The sequence below is a fragment of the Mirounga angustirostris genome, unplaced genomic scaffold (assembly GCF_029215605.1).
Source record: "Mirounga angustirostris isolate CCGP_5_RB_7025 unplaced genomic scaffold, mMirAng1.0.hap1 SCAF_7, whole genome shotgun sequence".
Classification (NCBI taxonomy): Eukaryota; Metazoa; Chordata; class Mammalia; order Carnivora; family Phocidae; genus Mirounga; species Mirounga angustirostris.
Window position 1 is genome coordinate 12,579,095 of NW_026991715.1, and position 22,998 is coordinate 12,602,092.

At 40.7% G+C, this 22,998-nt stretch overlaps 1 protein-coding gene across 5 annotated transcripts in view; it reads left to right on the forward strand.

The window, feature by feature from the left end:
• The window catches only part of LVRN (laeverin), an 88,290-nt gene that overhangs the window by 37,394 nt on the left and 27,898 nt on the right, over positions 1-22,998 (forward strand). For 3 of the 5 annotated variants that reach the window (XM_064595801.1, XM_045891202.3, XM_045891213.3), the window contains 12 exons: positions 3,546-3,689; positions 4,221-4,286; positions 4,398-4,463; positions 4,727-4,899; positions 7,077-7,153; positions 7,503-7,642; positions 9,670-9,725; positions 12,338-12,491; positions 14,118-14,212; positions 16,405-16,512; positions 17,560-17,727; positions 17,946-18,083. In XM_064595801.1, the coding sequence (XP_064451871.1) occupies positions 3,546-3,689; positions 4,221-4,286; positions 4,398-4,463; positions 4,727-4,899; positions 7,077-7,153; positions 7,503-7,642; positions 9,670-9,725; positions 12,338-12,491; positions 14,118-14,212; positions 16,405-16,512; positions 17,560-17,727; positions 17,946-18,083 (1,385 nt within the window). Of the gene's footprint in view, positions 1-3,545; positions 3,690-4,220; positions 4,287-4,397; positions 4,464-4,726; positions 4,900-7,076; positions 7,154-7,502; positions 7,643-9,669; positions 9,726-12,337; positions 12,492-14,117; positions 14,213-16,404; positions 16,513-16,687; positions 16,774-17,559; positions 17,728-17,945; positions 18,084-22,998 lie in introns of those variants that run through there. The other 2 variants (XM_064595803.1, XM_064595802.1) reach the window with 2 other exon arrangements.

The following is a 22,998-nucleotide window of genomic DNA, read 5'->3' on the forward strand; positions in this document are numbered from 1 at the left end:
AATTGCCATGAGCTTTGATTTTTAAAAGTTGAAAGCCTTAGTTCAATGATCTTTGAGAGATCAAGAGCTTTGGTTTCCTTTTAACCTGGTCATTTAATTGACATTGGGGAAGAGAATCACAGAGCCATATGCAGAAACAGATTTCCATCTTTTCTTTCTTGGTCTAATTTCAGCTGAAAGTCATTAAAACGTGTTATGAATGGGTCCTGGTCACAGATTCAGAAAACACTGGGGACCAGTGGTTTGACGCAACTCTGTTGCTACCCTCCCCCAGCTTTTCTGTCTCTCTTCCTAGGCTTGGGCTGAGGAAGCAGCAGTCTTGGTGGAGGGAAGGGCACGTGGGAGCTGTGCAGCCAGTGAGATCCTACTCTGGTTTTAGAATCATTGTAAGTGGGGCACCTAGGTAGCTCTGTCGGTTAAGCATCTGCCTTCGGCTCAGGTTATGATCCCGGGGTCCTGGGATCGAGCCCCGCATCGGGCTCCCTGCTCAGTGGGGAGCCTGCTTCTCCTTCTGCCTGTCTGCCTACTTGTGTTCTCTCTCTCAAATAAATAAAATCTTTAAAAAAATAAGAATCATTGTAAGTTGAACACCTCTGAGCTTCAGTTTCTCATTTGTAAAGTTTCATGCAGTCATTCAACGCATTGTTATCTACTACATAACATCATGACAACTACTATTTACCAAGTGCTCATGTTATAGAGTATTGTTTACATTATCTGATTCAATACTGAAACAACTCTAAAGAAATATGATGATGATGATAAGTAATTGCAAGTAGCTAAACCTTCTTGAACAGGTCCTATTTGCCAGGCACTGTGCTAAGACATTTATGTAAATTAATTTAGTCCTGAAAATAACCCAAGGAGGACAGTGTTGTTTCCTCCATTTCTAGATGGAGAAACCGAGTTTCAAAGAGCTAAAGTTGGTTTCCTTTTATGAGTAACACAAGTCTAAAGAGGGTAAGGTAGGATTCACACCCAGGTGGCTCAACTCCAAAGCCTGTGTGTTTGTTGTTTTTTTTTAAGATTTTATTTGTTTATTTGTCAGAGAGAGAGAGAGAGACAGCACAAGCAGGGGGAATGGGAGAGGAAGAAGCAGACTCCCCGCTGAGCAGGGAACCCAATGCAGGACTCCATCCCAGGACCCCGGCATCATGACCTGAGCCGAAGGCAGATGCTTAACCGACTGAGCCACCCAGGCGCCTCAAATCCTGTGCTTTTCACCACAGTGATATTCCATGTAAATTTATTATAATAAATACTGTTATATTTCTCAGGATAATAATAGAGTTAATATGAGGAGGTCTTTTTTTCTAGACGCTTGCAGCTTGCAGGAAGAAAGTAATGGTGGGTATACAGACTCAGTTTCCCCTATCACTGTATTCAGTGGCCAAATACGATTTTTTAAAAGTCTAACATCACTTTTTGTGTGTTTCCGTCCAGCAGGATTGGAACAGGCTGGGACAAGAGTCACCTTATGGGAAGCCCAGAGGAGAAAGATTTGGGGATGTTGAGGAGAAGGTGTTTGCCCCATTCATCACAGTTAACTTGTGTGATGAGAGAGATACCAAGAAGATGATAGAAGATCTTACACCAGGCAGACAGAAGACAGACTATCCATTCTGAGAGGGAGGGAGGGAATTCACAAAATATGCAAAAGGCTATGCATAAAGGTGTTCGTTAAGATATTGTTTAAAACACTAAAAAGCTGGAAGCAATTTAAATGTCTAGCTAATAGGGAAATGATGAAGTCAGTTATGGTTCATTGACTCAGTGGGCCCTTCTGCAACCATGCATTTATTTGTTTTAATGTTTTGCTTTTACAGAAGTGTTATCTGCTCCACTTTGGGAAGAAGGAAGTCATATGTGATTTGACCACACTGTGTTCATCACTATTAAGTTTTGGCTTGTTTCCTTCCAGATTATGTATGTTTCATTTATAATGCAGTAGCCATTTTTAGGGATAGTTATGAAGATGAGGTAACAGAATTTTTAAACGAATGTCATAATAATTAAGCAGGACAAAAGTTTTTACGTCCATGTGAATAAATAAATACTTAGGGAAAGAGATTGGAAAGAACAGTACTGACATTCTAATGTTGACTATCTTGGAGTGTAGGATTATGGGTGCTTTTTATTTCCTCTGTTTTCCACGTTGTACTTCGAGGACACGTGGGTCAACTGTGAGACACTCTCAAGAATGCTTGAGTGTTAAACTAATAAAACCTATACTGAATGAGTAAGATCAGACTTACACAAATGTCTCCTCTAACTCCTAGCTACTCAAAGCGGGATTGTCACACTAGCAATCAGCATCATCAGGTAGTTGATTAGAAATACAGACCCCAACCCAGACCAACTGCATTCACGTATGAAGCAATCAAATCCCCAGGGGATCCTTATTCGCATTAAAGTTTGAGATATATTGCTCTAAATGGCAGGCTGTCTCATTTCTGGAAGAGCTGAGTTTGACAGTAGCCTAATCAATGTGTAAATAAGTTGAAAATAATATGCTAAGAGGAGAGGGTTGGTTGGAATGTTGGCCAGTGGAAGTGGGCAGAATTTGAAGGAGTCAACTTGGGGGCCCCAGAGATAGCCGCTAGGGAGGTGAGGCTGCTTGTGGATTATGAGGGGGCTCGCCCACCTCTGCAGGGTGGGAGCCAGCTATCTGTGCTGTTTCTTTGCCACTATCCTTTCTTTGGCTCTGCCATGTCCCACACCTCTTTGGTTGTACGTTGGTCTTTCTTCTACCTTTCCTTCGAAAAAGAAATGGCCCTTGTCCTCTGTCTGAGAGAGGTCTAGTTTTCTGGAGAGTTCTGTACTTATTCGAATATAATAAATTGCCTTCTCATAATGCATGATCTAGAAACTGTAGTATGCAGCCCATGGATTTATTTCCAATTACAAGTTATGACATCATCATCGAATTTGTAAATCTGGTGCGTTTTGGTCTGTAAATGTTCACTGAAGAGAGACTGACCTATTTTAAGGGGTTATGAATAAAATTACCAGTACAATTCTAGAGGATTAAAACCACCTAGAGATGCTATTCCCTAGAGGGTCTTGTCTGTATGATTGGGAACCTCCTTTGGGGAAATGTAGATAGCTCTCTTGGAAAACATGTTGACTTCTGTAATGGAGTTTTTAAAAATGGAAATAAAAAGGGGATTAAATGGGAAGGAAAGTATCTTAGGGTTTTGTTATTCAAGGAATCCTTATTTGGCATATGGCAGCTCACAGAGCACATCTGAATGAATTTTTCCCCTCTTCAGTGTCAGTTTTTGAAAGTATTTTTTAAATTTTATTTTATTATGTTAATCACCATACCTTAACATCATTAGTTTTTGATGTAGTGTTCCATGATTCATTGTTGGCGTGTAACACCCTGTGTTCCATTCAATACGTGCTCTCTTTAATACCCATCACCAGGCTAACCATCCCCCCACCCCCTTCTGAAAGTATTTTTGAAAGTATTTTGAAAGTATTTGAATTTTGTGCTTCTGTGATACCGAAGAAGTTAATGTTGCTCAATCTTTTCCTTTTAGAATGAGATCTTTTTTTCTAACATTTTACATAATGTCCTCAGTGAAGATCACGCCCTGGTGTCTAGAGCTGTGTCCATGAAGGTGGAAAATTTCACAGAAACCAGTGAAATAAATGAGCTCTTTGACTTATTTACTTACAACAAGGTAAAATCAGTTCTATATTTCCTTTTGTTTTGCACTCTTGCAGTAAGGTACATAAAATGGATTCTAAAATAATAGACTAATATATACTATACAAACTTTGATGCAAATAATCGTATTTTATTTAGCAAATGGATTTCAGAAAATGTGGTTAAATCTATCATCATCTAGCAAATATTATTCAAGTCCATATTAGGTGCTCAGTACCATCCATAATTATAAAAACACTGAGGCAACTCGCTACTTTTAAGGTGAACCCTTCTGTTTGGTAGAAATTTATCCTTAACATGTAAATATCTCAGCTTAAAATATTTTGTGTATCCTGAATTATTTATATGAAGAACATTTGTTCACCTTTCACCTATTAGTTAGTGACAGTCTACTATTTTATCAGCATATTTGGGGATAACCCAAACATTCAACTGAAGTACGCAATATAATCGGGAGAAAAACCCAGAATTTGCTTATCAAAATTGAATGTGTCAGTATTTATATACTGACTTTGCTCAAACAATGGACTGTTTCTTGTCTTAGGGAGCATCTTTGGCCCGAATGCTTTCTAGCTTCCTGAATGAGAATTTATTTCTCAGTGCACTCAAGGTGAGTTTACAAAATTGTTACCTAGAAGGCAGGAAACATAAATTGTTTTGGGCATGTTATTTATTTTAACCTTAACTTTTCCATTCTTTTTAACTTCTCTATTTTTTACAGTCATATTTGAAGACATTTTCTTACTCAAATGCTGAGCAAGATGATTTATGGAGGCATTTTCAAATGGTAATTGTCCTACTTCCTGATATGCGTGTTCAATGAATGAATGAATGACTGAGTGAGTGAATGAATGAATGAATGAATAAACTAAGGAAGCATTCACATAGAGAGTTGAGCAGAGTTCTGAATTTGGTCCTGAATACCACCCACTGAGGATTACTGTATAAATGAAGAATAGAAGAGCCAGCCATGTAGTTTCTTTTGGGAGATGGTTACCTGAAAAGATTTTGATGTAAATATCTGCTCTTGTGATGATTTTTTTAAAACAGGTCATCGATGACCAGAATAAAATTCTTTTGCCAGCGACAGTAAAAAGCATAATGGACAGTTGGACCCACCAGAGTGGTTTTCCAGTTATCACCTTAAATGTATCCACTGGTGCCATTGAACAAGAGCCGTTCTATCTTGGAAAGGTTAAAAATGAGACTCTCCTAACCCACAAGTAGGTACATTTGCTCCTCTGCCTTCACCTTCCTTGGGGTTGAGCTCCGACCAAATGGAAAGCAGCCTGCGGGTGAGGAAGCCTAACACCGGGCTGAGTACCACTCTTCTGCAGTGGGGCTCTGGGATGGCATCTTTTGCTCTGCGAGGGGTGTTCCTGGGGTGCTAGGATGAGGTGGAACCCCTGATGTCCTGAGCGAGGCCAGAGACTTGCACTGAGGGGCTCAAGGCAGTGCCCCACCCCCGGCATTTAGCATGACGCCAGCAAACAAAACTGTGAGGGTTATGTATCCTCTTTGTCCTTCAGACAGAAGTAATGAATTACTCAGGATTCTGGGTGAGAGGCAGTCAAATAGAACCCAGCATGGCCTCACGTTAAGTAAGAGAAAAGGGGATCCGGCTGCAAGGTCGTCTTTTTTTCCCCCTGGAAATGGAACTGAATGGTCCCTGGTCCTTGAGGAATAGTTCCGCGCATGTCCACACGTGCATGTATGTGTATATTGATAGCCATGCTTATACTATTAGAATTATGGCCTTTAGATTCCCTTATACCTGGGCTTAAATACCAGCCTCACCAAAATTCAAACCTTCTGATATAAAATCTGAATTTTGTGCTTACAACAAGGTAAAATCAGTTCTATATTTCCTTTTGTTTTGCACTCTTGCAGTAAGGTACATAAAATGGATGCTAAAATAATAGACTAATATATACTATACAGACTTTGATGCAAATAATCGTAATTTTATTTAGCGCCTTATCTGTAAAGTAAATGCAGCAACGTCTATCCCAGGGGATTGTTGTCAAAAGGAAATGAAAAACTGAGTATAAAGCTAGTGTTCATCACTTCCTCTCTTCTTCCCTTCCCTTTCTTAACTTGTCAGACGATGTTCAAGTGTGTTGGATAACGTTCTGTTGTTCACATCTCACTGTGGTTAAGTATCAGCGTAAATGAGGGAGTAATTTTCAAATACTATCACCCAAATATGGAGGTCATCCTGCTCTTTCTTTAAAACCCCAGGGAAGAAGAACAGAACTGAATGTCCCTACTCACTCTGCTCTTCTGTGACTTTTTTTTAAGTTTTTATTTTAATTCCAGTTAGTTAACATCCAGTGTTCTGAGAGCTTCAAGTGTATGATGTGGGGATTCAACACTTGAATACATCACCATGTGCTCATCACGATTCCGTGACTTTTGAGAAGATGTGTGCCTTAGCTGTTAGATCAACACAGACCCTCATTCAAAGTCTTTAAGAAACCAGACTTGTGAGCATTTGAGCAAGATCACAAGTCCAGTCCAAACCCCAAGGAAGTGTGACTCTTCAGATGACTAATGTCCTCCTGTGGTCGTCTCCTTCCTCCAGGTCACGTCCACCAATGTGAGAAGAATGTCGGCATTCAGTAAACATGAATAATCTGGCTGATCCATGCTGAACGCTTTTCAGATGGGGAGAAAGCTTGAGGCAGAAAAGCATTTTAAAATGTTTGTCCAGCTTTTTCTTCTGAAATTACTCTGCCTCTCTTGGCACGGATGGGTTTGGGTCTGTCTGCAGCATTGAACAACCCCTGAGTGAGGCCAAGTGGCTATAATTTAATATAAACAGGTCTTGAGAGTTTCAGATACAGAAAGGAAGGGAGGAAGGAAGGAAGATAGATTGAAAGAAAGAAAAATTGAAAGAAACAGAAGGGAAGGAAGGAAGGAAGGAATTCAGATACAAGATTGTCTTAGTAGCCACCTTAAGTTATAAGAAAAAGTAAAGAGGAAGACAGACTAATAGAGAATAAACAAATGGCCAAAGAAAAAACAGCTTATAAAAACAACAGTGAAGAGCCCCTGGATGGCTCAGTCGGTTAAGTACCTGGCTCAGGTCGTGATCCCAGGGTCCTGGGATCGAGTCCGCATCGGGATCCCTGCTCAGCCGGGAGCCTGCTTCTCTCTCTGCCCCTCACCACACCCTTGTGCTCTTTCTCTCCCTCTCTCTTTCTCTTTCAAATAAATAAATAAAATCTTTAAAAAAGAAAAAACGACAGTGAATAATCCTAAGAGCAAACCCTTGCCTATCCAGAGAGAATGACCAAAGAATTTGAGTCCTGTCATTTTATCATCTCAGTTAATATGGGCTCAGAGTTTATATCTTATGTATGAAAATTAACTGAATTTTTGGTTTCTTCCTAATAAGTGACACATGGATTGTACCTATTCTTTGGATAAAAAATGGAATTACACAGTCTCTAGTCTGGCTAGATAAAAGCAGCAGTAAGTAAGATTTATAAAATATCTTCACATATATGCATGAATATATATTACACCCATATATAAAGGCAGAGAATAAAATGTTGAAACGTATAGCCTTTGAAAAGCTATCTTGCTTAAAACTAAAATATTATTTAACATAGAGAGCTTTAAAGAAAAGTTTCAAATCAAAAGCCATTATATGTGAAAAAAATACAATTATATGGTAAGATCAGTATATATTTTAGAATTCCTTTACTTTTTGTTGGATGCATTGGGTTTATTGTTGAGGATTAAGAGGATATAGTATAAGCATATACTGGAAAATTTTTTTAGATGTACCATTTCACACTTTTCCCATATCCCTTTGTAGAAATATTCCCTGAAATGCAAGTTTCAGCTTATGATCATGACTGGGTGATTCTAAATTTGAATATGACTGGATATTACAGAGTTAACTATGATACATTAGGTTGGAAGAAGCTAAATCAACAGCTTGAAAAAGATCCTAAGGTAAGGTTGCTTTTTATATGTATTATTAAATATCATTAATAATGCACTCTTAAGTCTTGTAGAGTCAAGCTTTCATAAACCCCTCTGGTGAGAAGAGACTCTGTCCTTCCCTAACCCCAAGCCATACTGGATTTTTTCCCTCACTCTTAGAAAGGGCAGATTTAGGTTCAATGTATTGGGCTTTTGACCATTAATATCATTTTTTTCAGCCATTTTACCTTTCTAGGTAAAAATCAGAATACCTTTCCCAATTAACCATTAGTTTTGTGATCTCAGACAAGTTACTTAAATGTTCTGTTTCCATCTCTTCACTTTAAATAGGAACAATACAACTTTGTTACTTATCATGAGGACTAGAGACAATGTAGGTAAACATATGCTTACAGTTTCTAAGCCCTTAATGGGTACCCAGTCTATGCTAGAAAGTGTTAATTTTTTAAAAAAAATTATATTCTTACTCTCCCTGAGAGAATTTAGTTTACAAAATAGCAATAGACTCTAGTACCACTTTACCACCAAACATAAGTCATTCTCCCTTATGTAAATATTAAAATGTTGGCTAGCTCTGGTCAGTCAGATTTTGATTGGTTGAATTAAACCAAATCTCCACTGGTGGAGATGGATGCTGGTGTCAGACTCTCTAGAGTCTCTAGAGTTGGCTCTGCCCCCAAACCACGGGCAGTTAGTTCACTGAGACACCATTCTTCAAGCTAGAGCATTGAGCTAAAAGATGTCTTTGGTGTCTCTGTCTTCGAGAGTTCTCTGAAACATGCAGCGACCTCTCTAGCAGAAGATGACCTTCGGTGTATTGGTCCAGAGCTTGGCTTCTGCATCTGGTAGACTTGTGTTCATGGCTCGGTTTTCCCATCCATCTAATGATGTTTTAATAGACCAACGTTAAATAAAGAATTGTGAAGATTAGTCAGGTGATACGTGTATCATGTTTAACAGAGGTGGGACCCAATTCCCTACCAGAACATATTCAGTAATTAAAAAAATATATTAGGAGGCTTTTGAATATACTGGAAAATCCACACATCATAACATTTTATTTTTGAATCTTTTTCAGAGTAGCTACCCTCTTACTTGTTTCTAAGGGCACTGTAAGCCATGCAAGCAAGGGCATGCCATTCTAGCAATAATTTCTGGAAACCATTGTAGACTTACTTATTAAAAAACTGAGGTCAGTTATTTCTACTACATAATTGGGGAGCAAATAAAACAGCGTGTCTGTTATTAATATTAATTTCGAAAATGGAAGTGTTATTACTGCCAGAAAAGAAATGAGACCAAGGAAAGGTTGAAGTCTGGCTTGCTGAGAAGCTCAAAGCGAGTGTTGTGAAGATGGATTTTCTGGGACCAAACCCATGAAAATGCGTGAGGTGTTGAAGGAAGGGAATAGGAGGCTCTGGGCCCCTGAGGCCCCTCTAGCTGAGACAGAGTCCTGTGGCCTGTCCATGCCAAGGGGCTCAAGCCCAACCTTAACCAATTGTGTTGGCAATGGACCCCTGACTTTTTGTGATTCCAACCGCTCTGTTGGTGGCATTGGATCAAATTAGTAAAATCTTGACAAGACGGACACTGCTCAGAGGACATCAGTATTACCAAAATAGTGCTAAATAATACATACTTAAGGCTTCCCGTGCCAAAAATTCTCCTGACAACTATTTGGACTGTGCAATGCAATTGAACGTACACTCTCTATCCTGGAGAGCCTTTTAAACGTGGCTTCCCATTTTTGTTTTCACCTTGCCATGTTTTTCAGGGAGTTTTTTGGCAAAACTCTCTGCCAGATGAAAGACTTATGATTGATGTCCGGAGGGATCATTTATCAAAACCAGATGTATAATAAATAAATCATGGGGACTATCCTCAGTGATCACCATTTCCCTGTGCGTGAGACAATTCACGTAAAAGGGCTTCGTAAGAGACCCTGATCTTGAAACACTGTTATGATTTTGCAGAATTATTTTATGGCTAAGAAATGTTCTCATTTTTTCCTGCCCAAATTTGGATCTAATTTGCAGGCCATTCCTGTTATCCACAGGCTGCAGCTGATTGATGATGCCTTTTCCTTGTCTAAGTGAGTATGTTGTCTTCACTGCTGGCTTTTAAGTGTACCTTGAGAATGTAATAAAACCTTACAGCCTGATCACCGTGCAGTGAAATTGCTTCTTCAGTTTATACAGGGCCCAGCTTATTCGGATTAGGATCAAGTTCCATGGGTACAGTGGAATTTTAGAACATAGAAGTTGCTGGGATGGACATCACTGTGGATGTACTTTGAGGGCATTGGGCTAAGTGAAGGAAGCCAGTCACAAAAAGATAAATATTATATGATTCCACCTATATGAGTTCCTTGGAGTAGTCAGAATCCTAGAGACAAAAGGGAAGGGTGGTTGCGGGGGGCAGGTGGGAGGGGGGAGTTTGGGGGAGTTAGTGTTTAATGGGGACCAAGTTTCAGTTTTACAAGATGAAAATGTATGTCGGCGTTTTAAAAGACTTCTAAGTCTACATCTCCACCTGTCCCCTCCTTTAAAGGAGAAGTTTTAAAAATGATGCGGTAGAGAAGATGTGCCTAGGAAAACGTTATCGTGTTTAAATATTTGGAGGATTATCACAGAAAGTATTAGAATTTTTATTTTTTAAATTTCCATCAGGAAGAAAAACTCAGGGGAAAACACAAGTGATTTGGGCTTGCATTTGTAAAGGCTGTTAATATCAAAAGGGATACATTTAGGAAGGTTGTAGATGCATTCACATTTTTCTGTGACATTGTAAGTTAAGGAAATAACTGACATATCAAAAAAAATAGACTATCAATTGAGATTTTGAAGTAATTTTTTTTACCCTAGGGTGATGGCTATAGGTATAATTTTAATGAGATATGGCCTATGTTTTAGTGTACTACAGAAATACAGATTTTATTTCTATTACATTTATTCAATACATTTATTCATCCAGATAAATTCATATGTGTCCAAAATTTAAATTTTCAGACAGTAAAATTAAGGAGTGTATATAATAAATTATCCAGTGTGTTCTCTCTGTCTTTGGCCTGTCCTGTTTCTTGAGTGAATGTCTGTTTATTTTATCCTTCATTTCTCTACCACTTTTCCCTCTGTGACCTGCAGCACATTTCCTCACCCGCTGCTTTGCTGAAACCCCTCTCGAGGAGCACCATGACTCTGAGACTGTTGACCATATCCTCCGGGAAACTTCTCTTGGTTTCTGGAGACTCTGAGACACAAACCCGGTTCCCTTGTGTCTGATTTTTCTTGTGTCTGATTTTTCTCCGTGCTCCCTTCAGACCAATCATGGTTCTATCATTTTCTTTTCTCTTTCCTTGGGACGGCTCATGCATTCTTATGGTTTTAGGGATCATTTGATTATGGGCACGTACAGTGCCCAGCAGATACAGGCCACTCAGTAAAGCTTTGTGAAGGGATATGTTCATGACTTCTAAGTCTACATCTCCACCTGTCCCCCCCCCCCCCCCGCCTTCTGCATATCCTGTGATCATTTAAACTCAGGACCTTACACAGTGGACTTTCTTTCTGTCTCTGAATTGCTCCTGCTATCAATTTCCCTCTGCCAAAGTGCCACGATTCTTCCCATCACCCAAACTTGAAACATCAGAGACATCCTTGACTCCTCTCTCTCTCTCTCCATCTGCCATTTGCCAACTGTCTTATCTCTTCTTTCTTGAGGATGTCTTTTGGATTCTCCCCCTTACTTACCACCTTCACTGCTTCCATGCTAAGCCAAGCACCCCTCATCTTTTACTTAGTCTGTTATGTTAGCTTCCAGCCTTCAGTTCCTTTAAATTCCATTCTGTCTTCTTCAGCACAGTGGCTATAAAATTTTTCAGCATCTACTTCGTGATGTCACCCCGTGTTGTTTAAACACCTTCCTACTCCATGTAAACTCTTCATCCTGACATTCAAGGCTCATTACAGTGTTGATCCACCTTATTTTCCAGCTTCCACCTCTCAACTCCACACTGAAGAAATCCTGCACCTCGATTGCTTGGTCTGCTCATCACACAGATTCCCGCTTTATCTTCTCTGTCATAAGCAGCCTTCCTCTTTCTCTCTCTCCGTTTCCATCTTACCCAGGCTTCACTGCCCTTCTCACTTTCCTCCTCCCAGGAGGCCTTCCCTGACTTTTCCATCACACACATGGGTTTTCCTTCTTTGCTACTTTTATTATATTCATTGCCTTTTCTCGGACTCATTAACAGCTTCTTATGCCTAAGTCTCAGCTTCTCCCTGAAAGAATAAGATCCCCAATGGTAGTCCAGAGTTGTGTCCTACACACTAGTTTGTGTTCCTGTGAGTATCTGGCAGAGCATTAGATAATGACTTCTAATCAGTACTTGTTGAATGGAAATTATAATCTCATAAGAATGCGTACGAAATGCACAAATATTCTTTTGCCCGCTGAGCAGTCCAAGAGTTGGCCTGGATTTTCCTCTAGTCTCCAAAAATTGGGGCACTTGAATGTACCAAATTGTAATGGAGGGTCTGTCAGCATTGCTTGGCTCCTACCTTATCAAGGAGCTGGGACCTCTAGCTTCTTGATTTCACATACTTTATTAAAGTCAGGCGTCGAAGCATGGGACAAATATGGAAAGTGTGCAAATTATTTAGTGAGTGGAGGTTTTTTGAGTGTGTATTTTTTTGAACCAAACAGAAACAATTATATTGAGATTGAAACAGCCCTTGATTTAACCAAGTACCTTGCTGAAGAAGATGAAATCATAGTATGGTATGCGGTCTTGGTGAACCTGGTAACCAAGGATCTTGTTTTTGATGCGAACAGCTATGATATATACCCATTATTAAAGGTAATTTCCTTCTTTGTTGTGTGGTTTAGAAAAAGTCCTCTCTCCCTCTTTCCATAACTAGACAGCATCTGTGAAACACCTCTTCCCCCAAGTCATAGTCTATGAGTTCCAAATGTATATTAATTTTCTTAGGAATGACTGGTTACTCTTAGTCATACTTTAGTCATAGACGTGGTCTAGGAGATGAGCATGAGAGAAGCTTGGAAAGGCCTCTAGTTCTTGGTGAAGTGACAGTGTGCCCTAAGAACCCAGAAGTGGATGGAAATGGTATGCCTCTTCTCTGATAGCAACTATTCTCCTAAAAGATTGTTAGTCAAACAGCGGAAGACTTTTAACAACCCTATATTCATCATTGAAATACTCTGAACTACAGGACTAGCGCTTCACCAGAGAGGCATGTTCCAGAAAAAGTAAACATTTTAAAGCTGCTTTTGCTGCTGGCAAGTGAGAGAGGAAAATGGGAATTCATCAAGCAATGACACACCATCATAACTGAAACAATAGAAAAGGAGAAAACTTCCATTATTAGATCTTAAACAGTGATCCTAAGAAAGATGGCTCAGGGCAAACCAAAGCAACAGTTAGGGATCAGCCCTTTGGAGAGCTAGGGACCAGAAACAAATCAGAAAGTGGGCCAGATGATCATTCCAAGCAAGCTTCTGGGGCAATTGGAAGGTGAGATCACAAATACCTCACGGGTCCAGACTTTCTTTCCTCTGCTGTCCAAAGAGCTGGTGGAAACGTCCTTGCATGGGGGGACGGTGACCCAGAAAAGAAAGCATTTAACTGTGGGATCAAGGTGGCTCATTGATAAACTCTGATGCCTGGTTCTGGGTAAAGAAGTAAAAACTAGGATTTGTTTTTATTTTTTATTTGAGAGAGAGAGAGTGCACAAGCAGGGACGGGGCGGAGGGAGAGGGAGAAGCAGGTTCCCTGCTGAGTGGAGCCCGATGCGGGGCTCGATCCCAGGACCCTGAGATCATGTCCTGAGCTGAAGGCAGACGCTTAACCAACTGAGCCACCCAGGTGCCCTAGGATTTGTTTTTAATGAATGTCAATGAATAGCATCTACTTCGTGCTTGGGGATGTATTGTAAATGGATAACTTTCATAACCTTGCTATTCACCCAGCTGAGAGCTCAGTTGAAGAAAATTTTTTTCAGACTCAAGGCTTAAAATTGTCCAAAGCGTAAATCAGTTGTCCCAATTTTTCTTGGAGGTGTAGATACGAAGCATGGGAATGTTAAGGTAGAAATTTTAATGGTTTTAAAATTTTATGTTTCTTTCTCTATCTTGAACACACCTGAAAATGTTCCAGGTGATGTGAAATGGTAATAAGAGCTAAGATTTATCGAGTTCCTACGTTCGCAGTGCATATTCACATATATAATATTGTTTTGTCCTCACCAAACTGTAATATTGGTATTCTCGGCAATTCCATTGTACCAATTAGGAACCTGAATGTAGAGAGGCTACAAAATCAACCAGTTACACGTTTAGTAACAAAGACAACTTCTCAGGAGATACCTGTCACTCCTCTATTCCTGTCTTTTCAGAGAAAGGGAAATACAGGCAAATTCAGTGTTGTGAGCCATAGCTAACTGCAGGTTTTCCTTATTGTTTGTAGAAGTATCTGTTAAAGAGACTTATCTCAATATGGAATATGTATTCAACTGTCATTCGTGAAAATGTGGCAGTGTTACAAGACGACTATTTAGCCCTGTAAGTATTTTTTTATTTTTCTATATTGAATATGTATATTCAATTTATATTCAATTCAGTTTATAATTGAATAAAATGATTCACGTTAAAAGACAGCCTTCCAATGTATATTAGGAAGACCTTGATACCTATGATTTAACTGGGAGATTTTGTATGCTCCTTGAGACCAGCGTCTTTGGGATGGGTGAGCTACATGTTCCCCAGTAGGAAATAGTAGTTTGGGATCTTAATTTACCTGCAAAGTACACGCATGGACACACAGGAATCTATAGCTCTGTATTCTCAAATCTTAGGCCCCTGGTTGAGGTTGTGAGTGTGTCCTACCATTGGTGAAGGGTTGTACTGTTTAAAACCAGCCTATACAGATGCATTGAAGGCATAGGGAGGCCAGAAGAGAAAAAAAATCCTTTCCGTATGTTATTGGTGACAGAAATTCTGCCATTCATTACACAAATATGATGAGAGACGTTGCCTGAAATAGTTTAGTCATTTGTGTGTGAGCATGAGCAAGTATTGCAAATGATTTCCATATTATTGGTTTGGTGAGGGCGGTAAGCATGTTGTCATGATGGTCTCGGAAGGGGGTGAAAGGTAAAATAAGGCTGCAGTATCCCCAGCCTCCTGTGACCCAAGATTTGTAGGGAGAGAGGGGAGACGTGAGGGGAGCTTCTAGATTTAGGGAGGGAATTTGTTATCTATAACAGTACAGGGATTATGTTTACAGCTCTAATCAATATCAGGCTGAAATCAATCAGACCAAACAAGAAATACAAAATAGACAAAATGGGATTATTCTCTGTCAAGGGTATCCTTCCGAGAGGGGAGATATTTCCTTGCTAGGGCAGGCAACTGGAAGGACATGGGGTTGACTAGACACTTAGACGGGAGACGGTGAGGACTAGCGGGATAGTCAGTGGGCAGACGAGTCGGGTGCGTGAACTGGAGGACAAAAGTGTGCTCACTCAGGGCACCACAAATGTTAGCCAGCCATATCCTTGGCTCTCCTAAATTGGACTCAAGTGACCTGCTTTTTTTTAGCTTCCTGGGGCCAGTTGTCTTCCAAGTAAACTTGGAGAGTTGTGTACTCATAGAAAACCCCGTCTTGCTGCATCCAACTTGGGATGGGGAAGGAGAGGGAGGGAGCGGGTAAATGAATGCTCAGAACTGTCTTTCAGAGGCCCTCCCCCCTTGGACATTCTACTTCTCCTTATCGGAAGGTCAGGCCAGGCTGAGGTTGCAACTGGAGGGTGAAGCAACCCTGATTTGGCTCTTGCATTTTCTGGAAACTTAGGGCCAGTTTGAGTTCCTTTCCTCTGAATCCAAGTCAGAGAGAGTTGGGAGTATGGAGAGACACACCTCCAGGCATCGCTTCTCTGGACTGATTGCTGTTCTTCACCGTATTCTTTTTTTTTTTAATGTAATTTTGATTTTTTATTGATATGTTAATCACCATGCATTACATCATTAGTTTTAGATGAAGTGTTCCATGATTCATTGTTTGCGTATAACACCCAGTGCCCCGTGCAGAACGTGCCCTCTTTAACACCCATCACCAGGCTAACCCATCCCCCCACCCCCCCGAACCCTCATTTTGAACTTACTTCGTTTGGAACAATAATGTGTAGTGCTGCTCAGCTGTCAAAACAAAACAAAAATCTCTCTTATTTATCTGGACACGAACATAAATAGCCAAATAGAGCAGAGGAAGAAACAAAAGTTCCAGCAAGGGAAAGCACATTGAGGAAAGAGAAAGAAACCCCTCCCTCTCCTTTCCGTGTATAGAGAAAAGAACTTCATTTTTGAGGGTATTAGATCAAATACTCTCAAGTCTTTTTTCTTTCTATCCATAAGGCAATTATTATAAGAAAGGGAGGAAAACTAAATTGATAACAGATGTGGAGTGTGTGTACTCCCTCGTGTGTTTGAGGGAGATGAAGAATGGCAGTAATTTATTTCCGACTTTTAAAAAATACCAGTCTTAGGAGTTTATTTGGTGCCTGAGAGCCTCTCAGCAAATATTTCTCTGAGCCTTAAATAAGTTTGCCATCCACAAAAGCTATTTTTTCACAAACCCCGATGTTATCGGAAGGATATTTTAAAATACCCATCCTCTCATGAAACACATGTACTTGGAGTAGGAAAAAAAATAAATGTAGCAAAACAAAATGTTTTTCTTTGTGCTTTCCTTTAAGAGTAGCCCTGGAAAAACTTTTTGAAACTGCGTGCTGGTTGGGCCTTGAAGACTGTCTTCAGCTGTCAAGAGAACTCTTCAAGAACTGGGCGAACCATCCAGAGAATGAGTAAGACTCATATTGGATTGCCCTTGGTTCTGTCCTGTTTCAACACCAATAATTTCTCTCCCTTTTCGATGTTCTCATTCTGGGAGTGATTGTTTCGTTTTTGCTTGGGTAGTCTGTCTCCTATTTTTTTCAAATATCCCTCCCCGTTTTTTTTCTTTTGCATTGTCTACCGTAGGTCTGGGTATGACAGTGGATTCGAATTTATGCAGTGTGTTGTCACCCTGGGCCGCTAATTGTCAGCGTGTTCCCTAATAAGCACTTGTGCGTATCTTTTTTTTTTTAAGATTTTATTTATTTATTTGAGAGAGAGAGAGCACGAGATGGGGGAGGGTCAGAGAGAGATCCTCTGCTGATCAGGGAGCCCAAGGCGGGGCTTGATCCTGGGACTCCTGGATCATGACCTGAGCCGAAGGCAGTCGCCCAACCAACTGAGCTACCCAGGCACCCCATTTGTGCGTACCTTGAGTCTTATTTCGGTTGTTCCTCGATGGTTTATTATTGTGATTTATATATAAGTGTGTCCAAGGAGCTCATTCTCTTTGAGTTTGCATTCCCTCTGAGAGCTGAGACGAAGACTATATTTCTGGTTTTACTGTGTTATGTCTAATGCATCACCTCAGGTGGACTCTCAAGAAATGTGATCTTAAGACATGAGATAAGGAGCACCTGGCTGGCTCGCTTGGTAGAGCATCTGACTCTTGATCTCGGGGTTGTGAGTTCAAGCCCCACACTGGGTGTGGAGATTACTTTAAAATATATATATATATATATATGAGCCCAAGCTGAATTATCAGTGTATGTTGATTGAACTATTATAATTTCCTTCTTTCTTATAACTCCTTAGTTTCTAAATGAATCTGATGTTCTTGTCTCACAATATTAATGCTAATGACAGTTTCCACAGTTGGCTTTCTCGATCCCTACTTTTGATCATTACATCTGAGACCTCAACATTTTTTTCTAGGTACATCCTTCTAAAATATAACATCTAAATAAACATATCACATAACTACTATGAGAAATATCACTGCATGTTCTACCTTACAGAATACCTTCTCCGATTAAAAGTGTAATTTTATGTTATGGCATCGCCTTGGGAAGTGAGGAAGAATGGGACTTTCTGTTAAATATGTACGCTAATAAAACAAAGGAAGAAGAAAGGATTCAACTCGCTTATGCGATGAGCTGCAGTAAAGACCCATGGATACTTAACAGGTGATTACGGTCAACTTATCTTTGGAGTTCCTGGCGGAGGAATGCAATTAATAGACCAAAGGGAGAAAAATAGAACATGTGCTACTATAGGAACTCAAAGAATACCTGTTTGTGCCCTCCTGACTTAGCACCATATGGGATTTTAAGTCCACTTGTTGAAATTTGCTTTCTATTGGATAATGTTTGTGCATTTATTTTCTGCAAATGCATTTTTGCAGATATATGGAGTACGCCATTACTGCATCTCCTTTTGCTTTTAATGAAACAAATATCATTGAGGTGGTGGCAGCATCTGAAGTGGGCCGGTACATCGCAAAGGACTTTCTAGTCAACAACTGGCAAGCTGTGAGTGAAAGGTAAGAAGGGAATGCAAGGTTGGTCATTGGTTTGGTGCTAGATGTTCAACCTTAGTCTGACTAGGTTACAAAAGTCCTTTGCACGGACCAGAGAAGTGATGATTTTTCTTGCGTTTAGTCTCATTTGTGGAAGAGAAGGTCGCTTACCCTCAGTTTTGGCTTTCTGTATGAAAATGGGTTTGCCTGGGATTATACCTACCTGTCTCCCGGCTTTGCCCACTAAGAAGTTTGTCATCAGAGACATAGAGTAGAACAAGTCATGTTTTTTTTTTTTGGTGTGAGTGCACGCCAACCATTCACTTATTTTGGGAGGTAGACCACTATATTACAAGAAACAATGTTCATGACTATGTCAGTCTGGCTGTTGCTTGGGTCTTATTTGTCAGATTCCCTTTACGTATCTGGTTTCCATATTCTCGAACTTTCCATATTTCTTACCTTTTAAGATTAAATCTGCTTCCTTCGTAGCCCCCTGTTGGGTAAAATGTACACTGACATGCAAAAATCAGACAGCATGCCCTTGATGGTTCGTCTTTCTAGCACTTGACTTAATCATACATTCCTGAAAGCCTAGAATAATGCGTCCTACAAGTACTCACATCTGCTAGAGTTAGCAGATACTTAGCAGATCCAAACACCTGTAAAGCTGGAAGGTACCTTTCATAACTAAGTTTATTCTTTTGGAACAGAAAGTATATTTAGAATATAAATGTTTAAGAATGTGAATATAGGGGGTTCCTGGGTGGCTCAGTCAATTAAGCATCCGACTCTTGGTTTTGGCTCAGGACATGGTCTCAGTGTCGTGAGATCAAGCCCTGCATCGCTGAGCGTGGAGCCTGCTTAAGATTCTCTCTCTCTCCCTCTCTCTCTCCATGCACTGCAGCACCCCCAGTTCTAAAAAAAAAAATATGAATATGGCTCTCTTACAAAACAAAATCCTGCAAAGTTTTTCTTTTGTTTATTGAACTCCTTTAAACACCAAAAAAAATGTGCTTTTAAATCAGAAATGTACAACATGTAGCTAAAAGCTTGTTTGCATAGTACCATTTTCCTGGCTCATCGCAGAACACACTTACTGAGAAAATTGACCTTATGTCCACTGTTAAATTATCTATCATTCTAAGTTCATTGCTTCTGGCAGCCTTATGAATTCCTTAAATCTCCTCGGATTCCAAAGACCTTGGGGGTAAATGATGTCTTCCATTTTTGCTTAAGTCGTTAAAGATAATGCCCTCCTTCCTAGGTCCCACTGGGAACTGGGGAACTGGGATTGAAATGAAAATTATTGACATTGGTCCCCTTGGTCCCTGAGGTTTCAGAGATTCCAGCCACACAGGGTTGTCTCTTTGTTTCTGTTCTCTCTCCCTGGAGTTTGTCACAGAAGCCCCGTCCCTGCGTACCCCCTCTAGGTCTGGCTCTGCCTGGCCCATGAGGCTGCCTGTCCTTCTGCTGCTGTGGTTCGTAATGCCCACGGGCATTCACTTCAGCTATTGTTCTTGACTGTTTCCTACGGAACAATTGAGGAGCAGTTGTGGAATTAAAACGCTGAGAGCACAGCTCCTTTCAGAACTGTGTGATGATTTGCCTGAGGGCCCAACGGTGATCTCCTCTGTTCCTTCCTATGCACTGCTGGGCCCTGAGGAAGACAGAGCTTCACGATTTTGAGCCAGGCTTAGTGTTTCGCTGTGCCTGGCACCTGGTATGTCCTTCTAAGTGCTGAGGATCGTACTTACTGTCGTTGTGGCTCAAAGTGACATGGTGAGCCCAGGCACAACATTAGAAATCTCCTAGAGTGGTTCAGTAACCTCAAGGCTCTCAAGCCCACCTACCTCCTTAAAAATCAGAATCCACCAAAGTAGGGCAGGGAATGTGCACCTTTCACCAGCTCCCGTCCCGGGGTGATGCTGGTATGGTTTAACATGAAACCAGCTGACCCCTGATTAAAAGAATCATCTAAGGCTGCACTGCTCAATATGATAGCCACCGGTTGATCCGTGGATCTTTAAATTTAAATTTGAGTTGACTAAAATTAAAGAAAATTTAAAATCCAGCTCCACCCTTGCACAAGTCCTGTTGCAAGAGCACGAAGTGACCAACGGCTACCATGCTGGACCGCTCAGGTACAGAACATGGCCAGCACTGCCGAGTTCAGCTGGACAATGTGCTCCCAGGGGTAAACCCGCCCCTTGGTTCATTTTTCATCCCCTTTTCCTCTACCACACACAGCACATGTGCTGAGAAAGCCCCCCAAAATGGCTTTGAGCAACTCATGGGAAAGATCGCTCTCAATTTAAGTGACTTGGAGTGTGTTTTAACTTTTATTCCTCAGAAGAACCGTTTTTTTCTGTGTTTAGAGAACAGGAACACGTTGGCAACACTCTCGGGAAAGTCCATCGTGTGGCGGTTTATTTACATCTGATTTTAACCAAAGGGCCGAGAAGTGATGGGTGGCAATTTATTTCAGTGATGTGTGTACTATATTAAATGGATGGAATTCCCCACTTTTTTTTTTTTAACTCTAAATGGGTCTTTTGAACCTCAAGAAGCTCCTAGAATTATAGGACACCTCAGTGGCTCAGTAGATTAAGTGTCTGCCTTCAGCTCAGGTCATGATCTCGGGGTCCTGGGATCGAGTCCCGCATCGGGCTCCCTGAGTGCTCAGTGGGGAGTCTGCTTCTCCTTCTCCTTTTGCCCCTCCTCCCCACTCATGCTCTGTCTCTCTCTCTCTCTCTCAAATAAATAAATAAAAATCTTAAAAAATAAAGAAGCTCCTAGAACTGTAAATGTATGAACTTTTAACCATGGCTTGAATATTTTAATCCCTTATCAACAAGATATCATGCTCATAAAATAGATGCCTATTTATAGCAAATTCATCTCAGTTCACTCCTCTCTCACATTCTGCTACAAAAAGTCTTTCAGACTCAAATAGGTTTGCTTTCTACAACTAATACATTTTTAAATTTACTCTTTATTCATTTATCTAATAGTAATTTTAATATTGATCAGTCCTGCTGAATTGTGCAAATGATTCTGTTTGAATGAACAGTGATAGTATTTATAGATTGTTAGAAGGAAATAAAAGTGCAAGTTAATAATCAAAATGTTATACACCCTAAAAATGGCTCAAAAATGCTTACTTAATTCTTTGTACATCAGAACATTTAAGTCATTACTTAAACAGTTATATTTAACATGAAGACTAGCATGTTACCAGTCTTCATATAATAATAAAGACAACATAAAGGATCAATGCACAAATGCCTCTGACAAATTAAATTTTACATTAATTATGTGAAAAAGACTTATTCTGAACTTCCTGAAATGTGACTGATTCCTAGCAAGTTAGTTGCGAAATTCGTGTTTCTCCGGTATGTTTCACTGAGCATTGTTCATGGAATACGAAAGACAGTAGCCTGATCAGTTTGGGAACCATCTGTGTTAACCTTCACTTTTGCAAATTCACAGTATATGCTAGGATCGTAAAGACCCCAAGAAGCCCCACAGAAGGACATCTAGAGTTTTCCGTACCTCTTTCCTACATCTTACAGCCGTAATCCTGCTACTCACTGTCTATGTCATGTAAACAGAATGTCATTTTGCCAGGAGATCAGTTGTTCTGGGAGAGAAACAGACGAGAAACGGAATTCTCCAACACTCCCCTCTGGAATGCAACTAGAACAACTGTTTCTTGTTTGCCTGTTAGTTAACATGTTGGCCTTGGTTTCCTCTTATATAAAATGAAAGGTATCCTATTTGATCAATTCCAAGGTTCTTTCTTGTAATAAACAGTTATCATCTTGCCATGCCAAGGTCCAGTTAGTTTAAGCTCTTGTCAGGGATATAAGGTGATGAGGATGTGCTACCTGAGAAATGCTGTAGAGGAGAGCCGGAGAAGGTTTGGGGACCGAAAGAGAAGAATGGGATTTAAGTGGGATTTGAACAAACAGTGGGAAAAAAATGACCTTCTGCATGGACCAGAGGATGCCAGCAAATGCCCGGGGGCAGGACTGAGCATCTGGCTTGGGACCGGTCACAGTAGGTGGCTGGAACTCGGGGCTCTGGAACAGAGGAGACAGGGCTGGTCCAGTGTTAGAGCTGAGGGCTCTGGCCAGCAACGGTTCAGGCCCCATGTACTTCCCAGGAAGCCTGATCTGAAACTGTATTTGGGAATACTGTATTGAGGCAAACAACTTCAGTTTGGTCCTGTCCCTCGCTCCCATGTTTGGAGCATTGCACTGGTTGCTGTGGGGTATTTAAGTCCATTGTTGGGCCAAAGATGATCTTTTGAGTCCCAATCCCAGTGAGGAAACCTCCACTGACCATAAAGACATCTCGCAGGTTAGGGAAAGATGCATCTGGCCCCACAGCTGTGGATGGATCTCATGAAAGAATGTGTGGATAGAGATGAAGCAATAGGACTTGTATGAGTTGTTACTGTAGGCAGTAGAAATGGTGTTTCTGCCATGTCATCCTGGTCAGGTGCTTTTGGCTTTTTTTTTTTTTTTTCAAGATTTTATTTATTTACTTGTCAGAGAGTGCACAAGCAGGGGGCATGGCAGGCAAAGGGAGAAGCGGGCTCCCCACTGAGCAGGGAGCCCAGTCTGGGGCTTGATCCCAGGACCCCGCGATCATGACTGAGCTGAAGGCAGATGCCCACCCTACTGAGCCACCTGGGTGTCCCCTGCTTTTGGCTTTCTTAAAACCATGTAGGCTTCACAGCCTCCAGGAAAACCCTAGTTTTATTTGAATATAGGATGCAAAGTATGATCAGTTTCCTGACCTAAAATGAATCTTACCCCCTTCTTTTTCACCAAAGCCTTGATTTCTTCCTCAAATGTTGTTACACTGGCTAAGCATGAAAGCTTGCACACATTCCCGCTTCCTCTCTCTTGGGTTTCATGATGGGGAGCAC